Source organism: Aplysia californica, unplaced genomic scaffold (genome assembly GCF_000002075.1).
Source record: "Aplysia californica isolate F4 #8 unplaced genomic scaffold, AplCal3.0 scaffold00146, whole genome shotgun sequence".
Classification (NCBI taxonomy): domain Eukaryota; kingdom Metazoa; phylum Mollusca; class Gastropoda; order Aplysiida; family Aplysiidae; genus Aplysia; species Aplysia californica.
The window spans coordinates 919,434-933,532 of record NW_004797416.1 but is presented as its reverse complement, the minus strand read 5'-3'; the positions used below and the strand labels follow the sequence as shown (position 1 = coordinate 933,532).

General features: G+C 40.3%; 1 protein-coding gene across 1 annotated transcript in view; it reads right to left on the bottom strand.

The window, feature by feature from the left end:
* LOC101850883 (SR-related and CTD-associated factor 4) overlaps positions 1-13,928 on the bottom strand; it is a 40,553-nt gene extending 26,625 nt beyond the window's left edge. Inside the window, exons 1-4 of the mRNA XM_005097114.3 lie at positions 13,606-13,928; positions 5,427-5,555; positions 1,996-2,157; positions 407-524 (exon numbers count right to left, since the gene is read on the bottom strand). Of these exons, the coding sequence (XP_005097171.1) occupies positions 407-524; positions 1,996-2,157; positions 5,427-5,555; positions 13,606-13,635 (439 nt within the window). The 5' untranslated portion in view covers positions 13,636-13,928. The remainder of the gene's footprint in view (positions 1-406; positions 525-1,995; positions 2,158-5,426; positions 5,556-13,605) is intronic.
* Between the last annotated feature and the right edge of the window lie 171 nt (positions 13,929-14,099).

Here is a 14,099-nt window from a genome sequence, read left to right as displayed (position 1 = left end):
TAGTCTTGTTCATAGTATATATTTATAACGTGATGTGCACTTTGTCATCTATAACGCAATGATAATAAGAATGTCCGCCTTTGTGTTAACTTCAATCTAAAGAGCACATCTTGTACACATGTTCATTCACATACTTTTCCACACTGAAAGGTTATTAAAGAGGAAAAAGCCTAATTCCACCTCTGAATGCAATAAGACTGAGTCAAGTGAAAGGTTACCATTTACACCATAATCCAGCATTATACCAATGTTCTACCAGCGGTGCTCCAGACAGGAAGGGTGAATGAGAAAAAGAGAGATATATGACCACGAACAGTTCCTCACAAAGAAGTAATGATTTTTCTTATCAGTTTCAAAACATATGGAATTTTTCATCATACAACTATGAACCAGGTTTTTCTGTTACCTGCAGCTACCAGTTCTGTGTTGGTGGGATCAGCTGCCAGATCTAACAGTGGCTGAATGACCTCCATGGGAAAAACACTGTTCTTCTGCCACAGGTTTAGCACTCGCACCACACGACTCTGAAAAAAACAACAACCAACAAAGAACACACTTAACTTTTTAAAGGTACAGAATTCACAACTGTAAATAATTAACACCCACCTCCCCCGCCATTCTAAACACAATCTTGATCATTTGGGGAGTGGGAAGCTTTGAGCCTGCCTCATAAGACCATCCTGGGCTAAGAGGGATACAGATAACAACAGGCAGACAAAAACGCTTTATAAAATAACTTCCACATGAGACATTCAATTCAATCTCAAGTCTTTTTAAAATGCACCATGAAGAGCCACACCATTACATTACAGATACTGGACATTCATGTCCTCTAAATACAGATGAGGAAAGCAACTGATCACCCTAAATTAAACCAGAGCTCACTAATGCTTTATCATCATCATCATCCAGTGCCAGATCTTCGACAGACATCGGCGATCATGGTTTTCCATTCATTCCTTTGCTTGGATGCTCTCAAAAAAGCTACATTTCCCTGATCTTTCCCTGTTACCCACTGACAAATGAATGTACTTTTCCACGACTATTTTTGGGATATTACAGCAGTGGTTTCCCGTTGCCTACTGCCGGTTTGTGTATAGTTTTCTCTGCTAGCCTTTGTCATCCACTGACAACCCACAAGGCAATGGGGGCTTTGGTAGGATTTATGGCGCCTCCCGTCGCCAAGATGGTCCCTTCATCGAGTTTGTGAGGTATTTATTGAAGTACCTGTGCCACCAGGGTTCCCCTCTAATCTCCACGACCATCTCCCATTTGGTTCGCCACTGCTTAGCAGCTAACCTCCATATATGGAAGCCTTTCCCCTATCCACCACCCGGGGACGCGCTGGGTTGGGTATGAGGGCCCAATACTAAATATACAATGCTTTATATACACTCAAAAACATACTGTCTAATAATATGTTGTTCAACTTCGTACACGTTGCAACCTCCCAATGTTCACATTCAGCGAGGACTACCATAGAGAATTTTTTAGCCAACCGGATTGAATATGAAAGGCCTAATCCCGTCATTTAACTGGAGCAACATATTCAGGTGATTTCCATAATTTTGAAGGCAATAATACATTATAACATACTTCAGTACTTCCTCATTAAATAAGGCTTTATCTATAAAACATTTTCGACAAACCAGAAATATTTGCTGCTTTAATCTTAAACACAACATAGTCTGCCCTAGCAGACTCTTAAGCTCTTTCCCGCCAGTTGACACATTCATAAACATCCTTCTCCACACTGCGACTTAAAGTACTTTTTTCTGCCCTCACCAGCTGAAAAAGACAGGAAAGTAAAACAGTTTGGGTATTCCTGAAGTTATTCCAGTATATTGGGAAATAAACTGATTCACATTAAATTTAAAACCTGCCACATTTGCAGTCCAGTCCTGATACCTAAAATTCCAGAGCTAGCAATTAAACCCCTAACCCTCGTCATAGACATATCATAAACCATTGCTGTTTTATAACACATAAACTCACCCTCTCTTCAGCCGGGCACTTGAACAGAAAAGTGAAAGTGTTGACGATGTTCTTCGTGAACCGTGGAGAAAAGACATCTTTCTCAGGCCCAAACTGATGTCGGGACTGGCGCACAATGGAATCAATCACATACAAGCCTGGGACCTTGTACTCTGGTTTACACTGGGAAAGAATTTATCACAAGTTACATTAATCATTAAACAAAGTTTATCTAATGCTGTTCGTACAATCTAATCTTATCATAGCTGCCAAATTTTCAAAATCAAAACTATAACATACTACCCAAGCATCAAGTCAAAATGGTGGGCAAGGGCCAAGTAAACCACTCCGATCCCTTCACACAAGCTTTTCTGCATTCATTAAAACCAATGTATTCAGAGTAGAACTACAGCAAAACATCTCTTCAATTGACTTGCGGGCTTTGTTTCTATTTTTATTCACAAACAAATCTGGGCTTCAGTTTTTTCGTCAGCACCAGCAAGTCAACAAAGAGCAATACTAGAAAACAGAAAATAGGTACTTTCCATGCCCAAGGTAGACTTCTGTACTCAGACTTTAAAGAGTAAATTACGACATATATATTTTGCAACGTACAGATAAGCAACTATGTATACAAGCAGCAGTGGGCATCAGTTGGTAAAAGCAGAGAAACTCACAAACACCCATGATAATTGTGTTCGTCACCCCCTTGAACAGACAGCACCAAAGGTGATCCTTTAGTCTTCGAAGAAGTTATCTTTTCACAGCGATGTTCAACCCCTTTCACCTCCTTTCCTGCTCTCTAACCATGTTCTGTCATCTGTTATCGTCTCCACTGTCTGCACCCCCCCCCCCCTTCTGGGCTCCTGACTCTTTCTCTCCATCCAGCCTTTCTACTCTACTCCTAGGCTTTCTTATTGCTATTGTCTTTCAGCCACACCCTTGATCTTAAGGTAGGTAAGATGTAACACCTGGCCTTTTCGGATACCGATGAAAAAATCTTGGTGGCCCCATGTGCAAGTTGCGCATGTTAAAGATCCCCTGATGGTCCTAAAATTGATGAGTAGGCTTCGGCCATCACCTGGGTAAAATTCAAAATGAATTCCTACCAAACTGAAAATGCTTTTTTCTTACCTGTGCACTCATATTTATACACAGTACAAGCGCTGTAAAACAACCCCCCCCCAAAAGTTTAAGTACTAGTAGCATTTTAACATTGACCACATCTTAATGCAAAATTATCCCACACCATCAATTTTTTTCTTTGATACTACAGGCTGCCCAAGACAAGAAGAAACAATCGTCAATTGGAAAGCTTGACACCGTGGTTCAACATAAAGTAAAAGATGGAGAAAGGTCCCAGTTGTCAGAGGGGCCATTTTTGAGCTTGTAGATGAAAAGGCAAGAAAAGTATCATGTGGAAAAAAAATTGTGTTCCTTGAGAAAAATTCAGCCGGGTGGTTCCCTTGTGTTTATATTTTTCCATCACATCACAGCGTGCAAACAAAGTGCTAGACATTAGGTCGACCACTGTTATTTTGATTTCATTTTGGCACTATCATTTTCCTATCAAACAACTTCTCTTTGAACACCAAAATTTTCATCTTGATGTCCCCTCGTGCGAATAAACAATCTAATCTTCTAGCCACCACCGATTTCATGCCTCTGAACTGCATGCGTTCATCCCAGGGCAGCCAGCGTGGTGAATTCAGATGAATACTATTAATTTCAATCCTCTTTCTTTTTATAAGAGCCAAAAATTCTTTAAAGAAACGTTACTGTTCTATAAATAATTTGCTGTATGCCTGGAGATGTATTTTTTGGTTTGTTAATGCCATTAGTTTTTTCCTCTTTGAATATAATATCCTCCAACATTTGTGTTAAAGTTTATAATGCAAAATTGGTTTTGAAACAACTTTGTGTCTTAATTAAGATGTGCCACACTTTTTAAACCAATCAATGCCACCCCTCTTGAACCAATCAAAAAGTTGGAGCGTTTTGAAAGTCAACACATGTTCATCATTGATTTTAATATGAAAATGTCATTTTTATGTAATACTACTAATACGCCTGTAGAAAGTAAGTGATGTGTGTAAATAAAAGCAGAAAGCTTAAAAGCTGTTCTCAAAACTGATGGTTTTACACCTTGTTTTACAAAATCTAGCATCTCTTTAATTGACCACTGGGATCTTTTTTAGTTCCACATACAAATTAAGCATTATTATTATTGACAAAAAAGCTTTACACCATTACAACTTGCAAACAAAAAACTTCATTCTGTTTTGCATTTCATTAAAAAAAAAGCTTTCTTTCTTCACCAGACATAATTCTATATTCTCAAAGAATCAAAAGACAAGAAGAAAAAAAATAAATACATAGAGATGAAAAAAAACCCTCATGTACAGTCGAACCTGTGTAAGACGGAATCGCAAGGGAGCCAGAAAAAAATTCCGTCTTAGACCAGGGAATTTAGGGGGAGATGGAGGTTTGGGGGGGGGGGTTCAAAGGCCCAGCCGGTGGGATCAAGGATCGTTTGTCCAATCGGCAAGTAGTGGTAAAAATTTCAAACCTCTCAATAGCTATCCTGTCTGATAATGACATGATGCGTCAGTCTTACTTATCCAATTACCACCAGTGCTTGCCTTTCATAGGACCACTGTTTGACCTATAAAAAACAGAAACGTTTGAACATCTTTGCTTCCACCCTTAGCCACACCCACCAATGCCACCCCTCACCGCCTTCATTGTAAAAACGATTCGAGGAACTCTTTTCTCAGCTGGCCGTACGATCAGGGCGGCAGGCATTGGTCAATCTAATTTCACACCTCTGGCTTCTGGCTACCCAGGAAAGTTTCCGTAGTGGCTCACTACCCGAGCACTCTCACGGGCACTCCTGAGATTTCACACCCACACTACCCTGACCATCTGCATCGCTCAGGGCTCACATGATGAGGTAACATCTACCCCCAAATTGCACCCCTACTCCCCTTCCTCTCCCAGCGGCATGGCCATAGCATTAAGTTTAGAGCCGGCGGAACCAAACTTGCGAGTTTTGTTTCAAATCAGGACTGAGCGGGCAAAGCAATTCCCGTCCCAGATAGGTGAAACCCTCGGAAGGGAGCGGACTTTTCTTTCCGTTTACGCGTTGGACAGGTTTCCGTTTTATACAGGTAATTAAAGAGGAATATATCAAGGGGGGAGGGGGGAAGATTCCTTTAAGACAGGTTTCCGTTTAGGCAGGTTCGACTGTATACTACGAAGCAGGATATATGAGACATCCAAAGTGAACTTCTTCCCTTCAAGGATCATTATGATTAAAGTAAATGTTATCTTGAAACTTGAGATATATCAAATTATCCAGATATATCCCTAATATTAGCTAGCTCCCTCAACTCCCTTTATGCACACAAGATTTGTGAAATCCCCTGTCACTAAGACAACTGAGAACTCACCTTTTGAATGAACTTCTCCACACTCTGCACTACATGCTTGTAGAATTTGATGCCTTTGATGGCACACTTGGTGACCTGTGCCATCTTTGCCCTGGACACTGGCGGACGGCTCTCGTACAACGAGGACAACTGGGGACAGCCAAAAGAACACACAAACCAGTGAGGACAAAATGCAGACATGTACCGAACATTGATTTGAAATACACACAACACATGGACTGGGACTTGTGGTCTGGTATGAGCATGAGTATCATTTTCAAATCTAGATATGATGTGAATTTTGTTGCTGAACAATAAAACATCTAGACACATATTACAGTCAAACCTGCCATCAGGCCACTTCCCCCCCCCCCCCAGGGTTTTTTAAATATATAATCTAACAGTGTAAAACAGTCACCTGTCCAACGCAACCACTGCCATCTAATTTTATCAACCCACTGTCAAATTTACCCGCCTCAGGCGGCCAGGTGTGGTTAGTAATTGCCCGATGCATTGTCATAAATTTTCAATAGCCACAGGCGCTGTGGTCGGGCCGTCGTAATTCATTCACCTGTCATTGCTAGTCCTAATGAATGTTTACCCAAGTTGACCAATGGGTAACAATAAATTTTCAACTGCTAGTGAGGGAAACCTATGATCTGTCATAACCTTTAAGCCCCACCTACAACCCCTACTCGTATGTGAGGTGAGTGGACACTGTTTTGTTAACCTAATATGTAACAATGGGGCTTTAACGTGAACTTGAGACAGAATCGTCCCTTGTTCTCCGAGTGGTTTGTTTTACCATGGCACCCGGTCTTTATCGTTTTACATAATTTGTTAATTTTACTCTAGCACAAAATCAGCAATCAGGAAAAAGGCTAACCAAAAAATATCACCAAAAAAAAACTTCTTTCACCCCCCCCCCCCCCTCTCTTTTTTTCAAAAGAAAACAAAAACCCTTTTGAATTACTTTTTTGGGGGGCAGCCCAAAGCTTGGGCTCAGCCCCAGTTTGGACCTCCTAGGAGAAATGTTTACTTTCTTCATTTTGATCAGTCCTGCCTAAGACGGCCACTTTTCTTCTCGACAATCGGAGGCCGTCTTCCACAGGTTCGATATTCAAATCTTAAACTTCAAAGAGGATTGAGATCAAATCAAAATCTACATGGCAACAGTTGCTGTCCTATAACTGAATTATAATGGGTCAAGATGAATACCTCCAACAAACAGGAACAAAGATATATACACGGTGTGTGTACATAGGTAAAATAAAGATTTCACCTTCCTTTACAGTAAAATGTAAGCCAAGCTCAAATAAAGAAAAACTATCAAAATGAAAGGTAGCAGAACTGGAAAGTGAAAGGGAAATATAAGACTAGGAAGTCAGTAGTGCTCAGTTAATGTTCATACTTAGTGTAAATTTGTCGACAAAACAACAGAACTCTGCTATTATTTATCCTTTCAAATAACTATTAAACTAGAATAGAATTTTATAACATTTATAAGTTTTTTGGAGAAAAAAAATACAATTAATAAACTTGGAAAACCATTTTAAAAAAACATGACTCATGACAAATATGAACTGGTATCACTACTAAAGTTATGGCGGTTTGATAAATTGAGCCTCTGCCAAAGGAATGGGAGTGCATTTTAAAACAACTTCTAATGGAAAACCCATCCATGTTTTCTACTAAAATCATATAGAAAGCTAAAGACTTGATCAAGCTGCTTCAGCAGATTTATTGAAGTGCGATTTTCATAAACACTCCACAGTGAAGTGACAGCATTTTCACTCATTGTGAATATAAAACATAAGGTTAAAAAGACTGAAAATATAATCAAACCTGTCCAAGACAACCACCCATAGTCGCGGACAAAAATGTGGTCCTCTTAAGCAGCGTCAAATGTGGTCCTCTTAAGCAGCGTCATAATCATTCATTAGAAAACAACACAAGGGGAGAAGTGAGAAGTGCAAAATGGTCGCTTGAACATGTGATTATCTTACATGTGGCCATTAGTCTCATTAGAGCAGGTTCGACAAAATATATAGTACACACTACCATAGTGCCAAGTGTCTGTTGACTGGAATTTTTCTGTATGATGTCATTCCTTTTTATGGAATTTTCTGACTACCCCCAGGAATCAAAGGTGTTTACAGGGGCGGGGAGCACCTGTTTTCTTAAATCAAAGGTCCCGTTTAACACAAGTTTGATCTTTACATTTGTCATAAAACATAATTTTTTAGATATTGGTTATACTGATGTGTATTGAACTACATTAGCATGCGTTTAAAAAGCCATATTATTTATACTCTTCTAATGGACACACTTGAGACGAATTGAGAAGGAATAACTCTGTGATGCATGTCTTTATTTTTAAAAAATTAAACTACAGGTTTCATGGGGGCATGCCACTTATATTTTTACTAAAATTTTTCTATAATTTTATGTCTACATCTAAAAAAAATCTAGCAAACAGAATAATATAGTCGAACCTGTCTAAGACGACCACGACAGGTGGCCGTCTTAGCAGGACTGATCAAAATGAAGAAAACAAACCAATCCCTTCTGAGGCCCCAACCGAACGTAGCTGCGTTGCTGTTGCTGTTTTTGTTGTTTGTTTTCGATGGTTTGTTTTTTTTTGTGCAAGGGTCAAGGGTGACAATAAAATACAGCAAGTGGTTATTCTCCGGCGTCGCGCCGGTCAAAGTCAATAGATCGGAAGCTATTCTCCGGCGTCACGCCGGCGGTCTATTATTTATGAATTACAATGTATTTGTCGGCGCAGATTTTGAGATACAATAACTAGCCTACTTTTCATTATATTTTATCTATGATAATTGTCTAACGTAACTTTATTCATTTATTTGGGTCGTCATTAAAATAATGATTCTGTTTCTTTAAACGAACAAAATTGATTTTGTGTCTAAAATCCGGTCTAGTCATAGTATAGCCAAAGATAGTACAGCCTATGGTAGGGTGTAGTATCTTTGGTAGGATTAACTAGGACGCTCTCATACTCTATCCAACAAGCCCAGGGCCAAGCCATCGGGGCTCAGTCACATGCTCGCTGGGGGCGTGGCCTATTTTACTTTTACGCGTGCTACATTTTTTTTACAGAGGGAAAGAGGCAGCTGCAGCATCTTACCGTAGGGTTTAGTATCTTTGGTACAGCTTGCTGTTTAACTTATCTCAGTGGCTATTTTTACGGCGAGCTGTAAAGATAGCCTCCTAGGCTATTTTTACGGCGATCCTCGAAAAGTGACCCTACTCCGCCTCTCATGTACGCGACATGCCTCAATGTATAGATCTAGGCCTATAGGGGCCGTTCAAAATATAAACTTACACCTCAGAGGGGAAAGGGTGTCTTTGGCTTCTGTAAGAAAAGTGTAAGGTGGGTGGGGATGTTAACCAAATATGACACTTCTGTGAGATAAACGTTTTGCTCATGACTGGGAAGAAAAGGTAAAAGAAAAAGTGGATAAATGCCAGTAACAAGACCCAGATCTGCATGATCACTGCAGATCCCCGTTGCTGTTTTTTTTGTTTTGTTTTTTTAGAGGGGGGGGGGTTACAAATAATTTTGAAATTATGATGAAAATTCTGTAAGTGGATATCTAATTTCTTAATGTTTCTTTGTAACTTTCACTTTGCAACTGTTTTGTTGATCTTTTAATGTCTTGATGTCTTTTATTTGTAAGGGACGTACCTATTGCATTGACAAGAGTCTCAATGTCTTCCACATAGATCTATATATATGCGTTCTTTCTAGTTCATATGGTTTGATTAAATTGTATTAACTAAAATGATATTTTTTTTACAAGCAGGTTAAAAAAAGCCACGTATAGTACAGGTATCTTTAAAATAATAATGGAAGTTGAAGATGGGAAAAAGCACTAATATTAAATTGGTAATTGGTGTGGGTGGGGGTTGGAGGCAAATGTGAGAAAAGTGGTATTTGGGTTTTGTGTTTTAAAAAAGTCCCCAAAAGTGTAAGATTATATTTGAACTGCCCCATAGGTTTTCCATTTCCTCCTCTTCACCATCATTCTATTCTCTTTTCTTCATCTTCCTTCTCCCTTCCTCCACTACCACCTCTTCCTCCTTCTCCCCACAATCATCATTCACCCTCTCTTTATCATCACCACCACACCACCTCCTCATCATTATCATCATCACTGCCACAGCCAGCATCATCATCTCATTCACCGACATCACTACATGTATCACACCCACAAGAAAAGCGGCCATTTTGGAGTAAACACTTTTCGCCTTGGGAATGCCTTTAAAATGTTCCTCCTTCCTTTGCACTGAGCAGATTTTTGATAGAGGTGTAAAATATTTTAATTTTTGTTCACAAAAAAAAATATAGAGGAGGGTTCAGGGGGGGTTATCATAAAATGATGTTTTGCAGATAGGTTTGATATCTCTCGCTCGTCGAGCATCAAACATCTAGCCTATAATAGATCTAGATCAAGGCTCAAATAAGCGGGGTGGGAACTGCCGAAAATGCGAGCCCAATCTGGAGATCCCCTGACAGATTTAGCCAAAATGGCCGCCCCCTGAGTCGGGACATCACAACTCGACTAGTGCCACAGTTTGTGTCTGAAAATGTATCTTCTGTATCAATGGAAGTAGCACGAAGTGCCAAGACAAATACATTGTAATTCATAAGTAATAGACCGGCGGCGTGACGCTGGAGAATAGCTTCCGATCTATTGACCGGCGCGACGCTGGAGAATAGCCACTTGCTAAAATAAAATGTGTCAGACGAGTAAGGACCGAGAGCCATGAAACACAAGGGTCCCCACCACTGGAAGAATGAGCGATGCTTTTGCAGAGATGCCAACCACAGAAAACCGAAATGAGTATTGGGAAATATGAAAATGTGTATTTTCAGGGGAAAATGTGTATTCCCCACAACCGACCGACCAACCAGTAATAGTAAAATGTTCAGGGTGTCCAGTAATATTTCCTGAAAAAAAATTACTAGCTCACCATCTCGAAAAAGGGAGCACATACGCGTACAATATACATGTATCCAGTCAACAACATGTCAGTGTTCAATGTCGTACTGGGGTCTTGTTTGACTTAAGTATTTCAGTCTATTATATAATATTTTCCTCTCATTATTATATAAAAATAAATCCTGCTTTGAGAGTTCGTAAGGGCCTAGACCAAGAATTTCAATTACTGTATCAAGAACCAGTCTGGGTGACAGACTCAAATTATTGCTCAAACTCAGAGAAAAGCAATAACTTGAATGGCTCAAGTAGACCCATGCACTGTGAGAGTTGTAACAACTGTGGTAGGGCAAGATGCAGTGACACTGAAAATCAGCCAGTCTCGAACAGAAAGCTACAACATACACTGTAGGACTGTAGGTATAATTTACTAGATCTATCACTCATCCAAGTAAGTATAATTACTTCCATCCATCCAATGAAACGCGAACACTTTATTTCAATAACACAGACTTGCAAAGCTTTTTCGGTAGTTCCCACCCCGCAATTGTTAATCGCCGGTTTTGGCCCCAAGAGTAGGGGGGTTTCGGGGGGGGGGGGGGGGGGGGCTTGCCCCTGACCTAATAAAAAATATGGTGGGGGGGTTTCAGGGGGGGAATGCCCCCCTGAATTTTACCCCCTGAGGTTTGATATAATCTAAGCTCAGCGCGAATCAAACGTATAGATCTAGAATCTAGATGTAGGTCAGGCTCAAATAAGGGGAGTGGGAACTACCGAAAAAGCACCTAAAGTATGAGTATGAGGGGTCCCGATTCCGCACACGGCCTGCACCAACGCGCGCTTTGCTTTGCAGAAAGCTCTAATTAAAATTCTGAAAAGTGCTTCCAAGTTTTTGTCCTCTGGTGTAGCCCCCCGATAGTATCTTACCCCCCCCCTCCCCCCCAAAACAAATTTTTTTAAAATCAATAATCTCCTCCCCTATTCCGTAGTCCGATACTTCACAACGCCGTTACTCCCACCAAAGACGGTGTTTACTCACACGATGCCACATTAAATTTAAGATGTGAATGTGCGCAGGTTCAGTGACCGGTCACGATGGCGAGCCAGGCAATCTAAAAATCGGACGACGCTTGTATTTTCTTTCTTTTTTTAAAATCAAGTGACAGCAAAAGCAATGAGTCCGAGTATTTATTACATATTATATTTGCACGGCAACACAGTGTTTACACTTCACAACCTGAATGTCACAAATGTTGCATTATCAGACAACTGCTGGCAAACTTCTCGGTGGTAGCGAAAGCGAAAGTAGATCTTGAATTTCCCGATCGAGCCTCGGTGTCACATACACTTCCACCTGCCGCCGTAGCTGCCTATTCACGTGAAAGTGAAACGTACGCTCCGGAAAGGCGAAAAGCAGAACGAATATATCCCGATTGCGACTGGCAAAAATGAAGTTACTGACCACATCGGACTAGGTTTTCAAATATTCCAGTTCTGCGATACTGAGACTATTTTGACAAAAGATGGGACTTGAGGTAATTCGGTTTACTCACCCAAGCTGAATCTCGTATTTTTCGCATTCCAGGATGCGTATTTTTTCATGAAAAGTCATATTCGCGTATTTTCGGCCAAAAATCGTACTAAAATATCATGTAAAATCGTACTGGTTGGCATCTCTGCTTTTGTTGCAAAGTTTAGGTTGACGTCCATTGCTACTTTGTTACAGACTGGATAAACAGTGACCACTCATCTCACTAAGTACAATTTGTGTACGAGTTGTGGGTGGGGCTTATGGGTTGTGAGGGGTCACACGTTAACCTAAAAAGTTCTAGGATGATCTTGTAGTTCAGTTCGTTTAAGTCCACGATCCATTTGTTTACATCCAGAGAAGAAATCCAGAAGTCTTGATGACCAAATACTATTTGAAATAGGCTTCACAAAGAGCAGGGAAGTAACTAAACTGCAAAACATCAAATTAGGATAAAATTCAGAGGGAAAGCCCCCCTGAACCCCCCCCCCACCTCCATATTTTTTTTTAAAGTCAGGGGGGTTAACCCCCCTACTCCTGACTTTACTTAAACGAACAAAACTACAAACTCGCAGGTTCTGGCCTATTCTCAGTGACACTGGGAATAGATCTAGATCTAGTTTCTGGGCCTATTATTCCTATGAAAGTGGCTATTCTCACCCGCCCGGAAGTTCTCGCAAGATTAACTCCTCCCCTCTTCTCTCTGTCTCTTTCTGAATACTGTCTATCGGTGTGGACGATCAAATTGACCAAAACAAAGTTAAAAAATGATGTTAAAACACAAAAGTAAATCAATTTGGTTGTCTACAGAGATGCTACGGCTATTTAACTTTTCGAATCGAGCCGAACCAAGCCGACCTACGCGGGTCGCCATTTTGTTTTGCCCGGAAATTCTCGCGCTACCCCTCTCTCTCTTTCTCTCTCTCTCTCCACTGCCCACAGACAAAATTGTACGCATTTAGTAGGCTACAGTTGTAATGGAACGTCTGTTCACGGCACAGAATTCTACAATTTTTCTGTGATCACAGTGTAGCATTCTGTGGTTTAGGGTGAACGCAAAATTTGGTGAACGCGCACCGGGTGAGAATAGCCACAAGACTCGCCTGCACTATTCTCACTCCGGGTGAGAATAGAGGTGGCCATCTAGATATCTAGATCTAATATCTAGATCTAGTTTCGTTCGTAAAAGTCAAGAGTAGGGGGGTTTCAGGAGTGGAGGGGGGGGGGGGCATGCCCCCCCTGAATTTTACCATAATTTGATGTTTTGCTGTTAGGCCTCGATTGCATCCCTTTTCTTTGTGTTGCCTTTAATTTGGTCATCAAGATTTAGATCTAGATCTACATCTCTCTACGGATTTCTTCTCTGGATGTAAACAAATGGATCTTCTTGGCCTTGGACTTTTTTCCTTGTTGCAAAGTGCAAGTGTAAGGCAAAAGTAAATAGTGAACGGAATATGAGAATGTAACATAGAGATCTAGATCTAGATTTCTAGTCCTAGACAGGATCTTATAAACAGGCGACATCATAATATAATTATAATGTCCCTTGTTTCTTCTTTGTCACTGAGATAGACTCTACTGTCTCTACTGACACTGAAGACAAAGCAAAGCAAAGCTATTTTAATGAAAACAAAAGAAAAGAAAAAGAAGAAGAAAGGAGAAAGCACTTTTGAGAGTTAACCTGCATATTTATCAAACACACCCTTACCTCGTTGTTAAAGGACCGTACGGCATCCATGTTTATGTGTTAGTGATACCAGACACAAAAACAAATGAATTGAACGCTCCTAATATCCAAAAAACACAAAGTTCAACGTCGATAATCCACACCAGCGTGGGAAAATGGCGTCCGGCGTTATGTTATCACAATTCAAACTTAAAAATTGTACACTCTTTTCCGACTTCGCTAAATTATGAAACAAACTATGTTAGAAACATTTGAATTTTAATCAAATTTTTTCATTTTTACAAAGGAAATATTAAAAAAACCATATCCGACAAATTACATGAATTGTCTGATTTAATATGGGGCAATGTTCTACGAATAACCAGCCTTTGATTGCACAACAGCTTTGTCACAACAAACTTTTTTTTATTCTGAAATCAAATCACCAGCGTATATCGTGTGGTTGACAAAGTGGACTATGCTTAACCACCGCCCACTTTTGCCAGCGCTGGTTTATCATACGAAATTAACGAAAC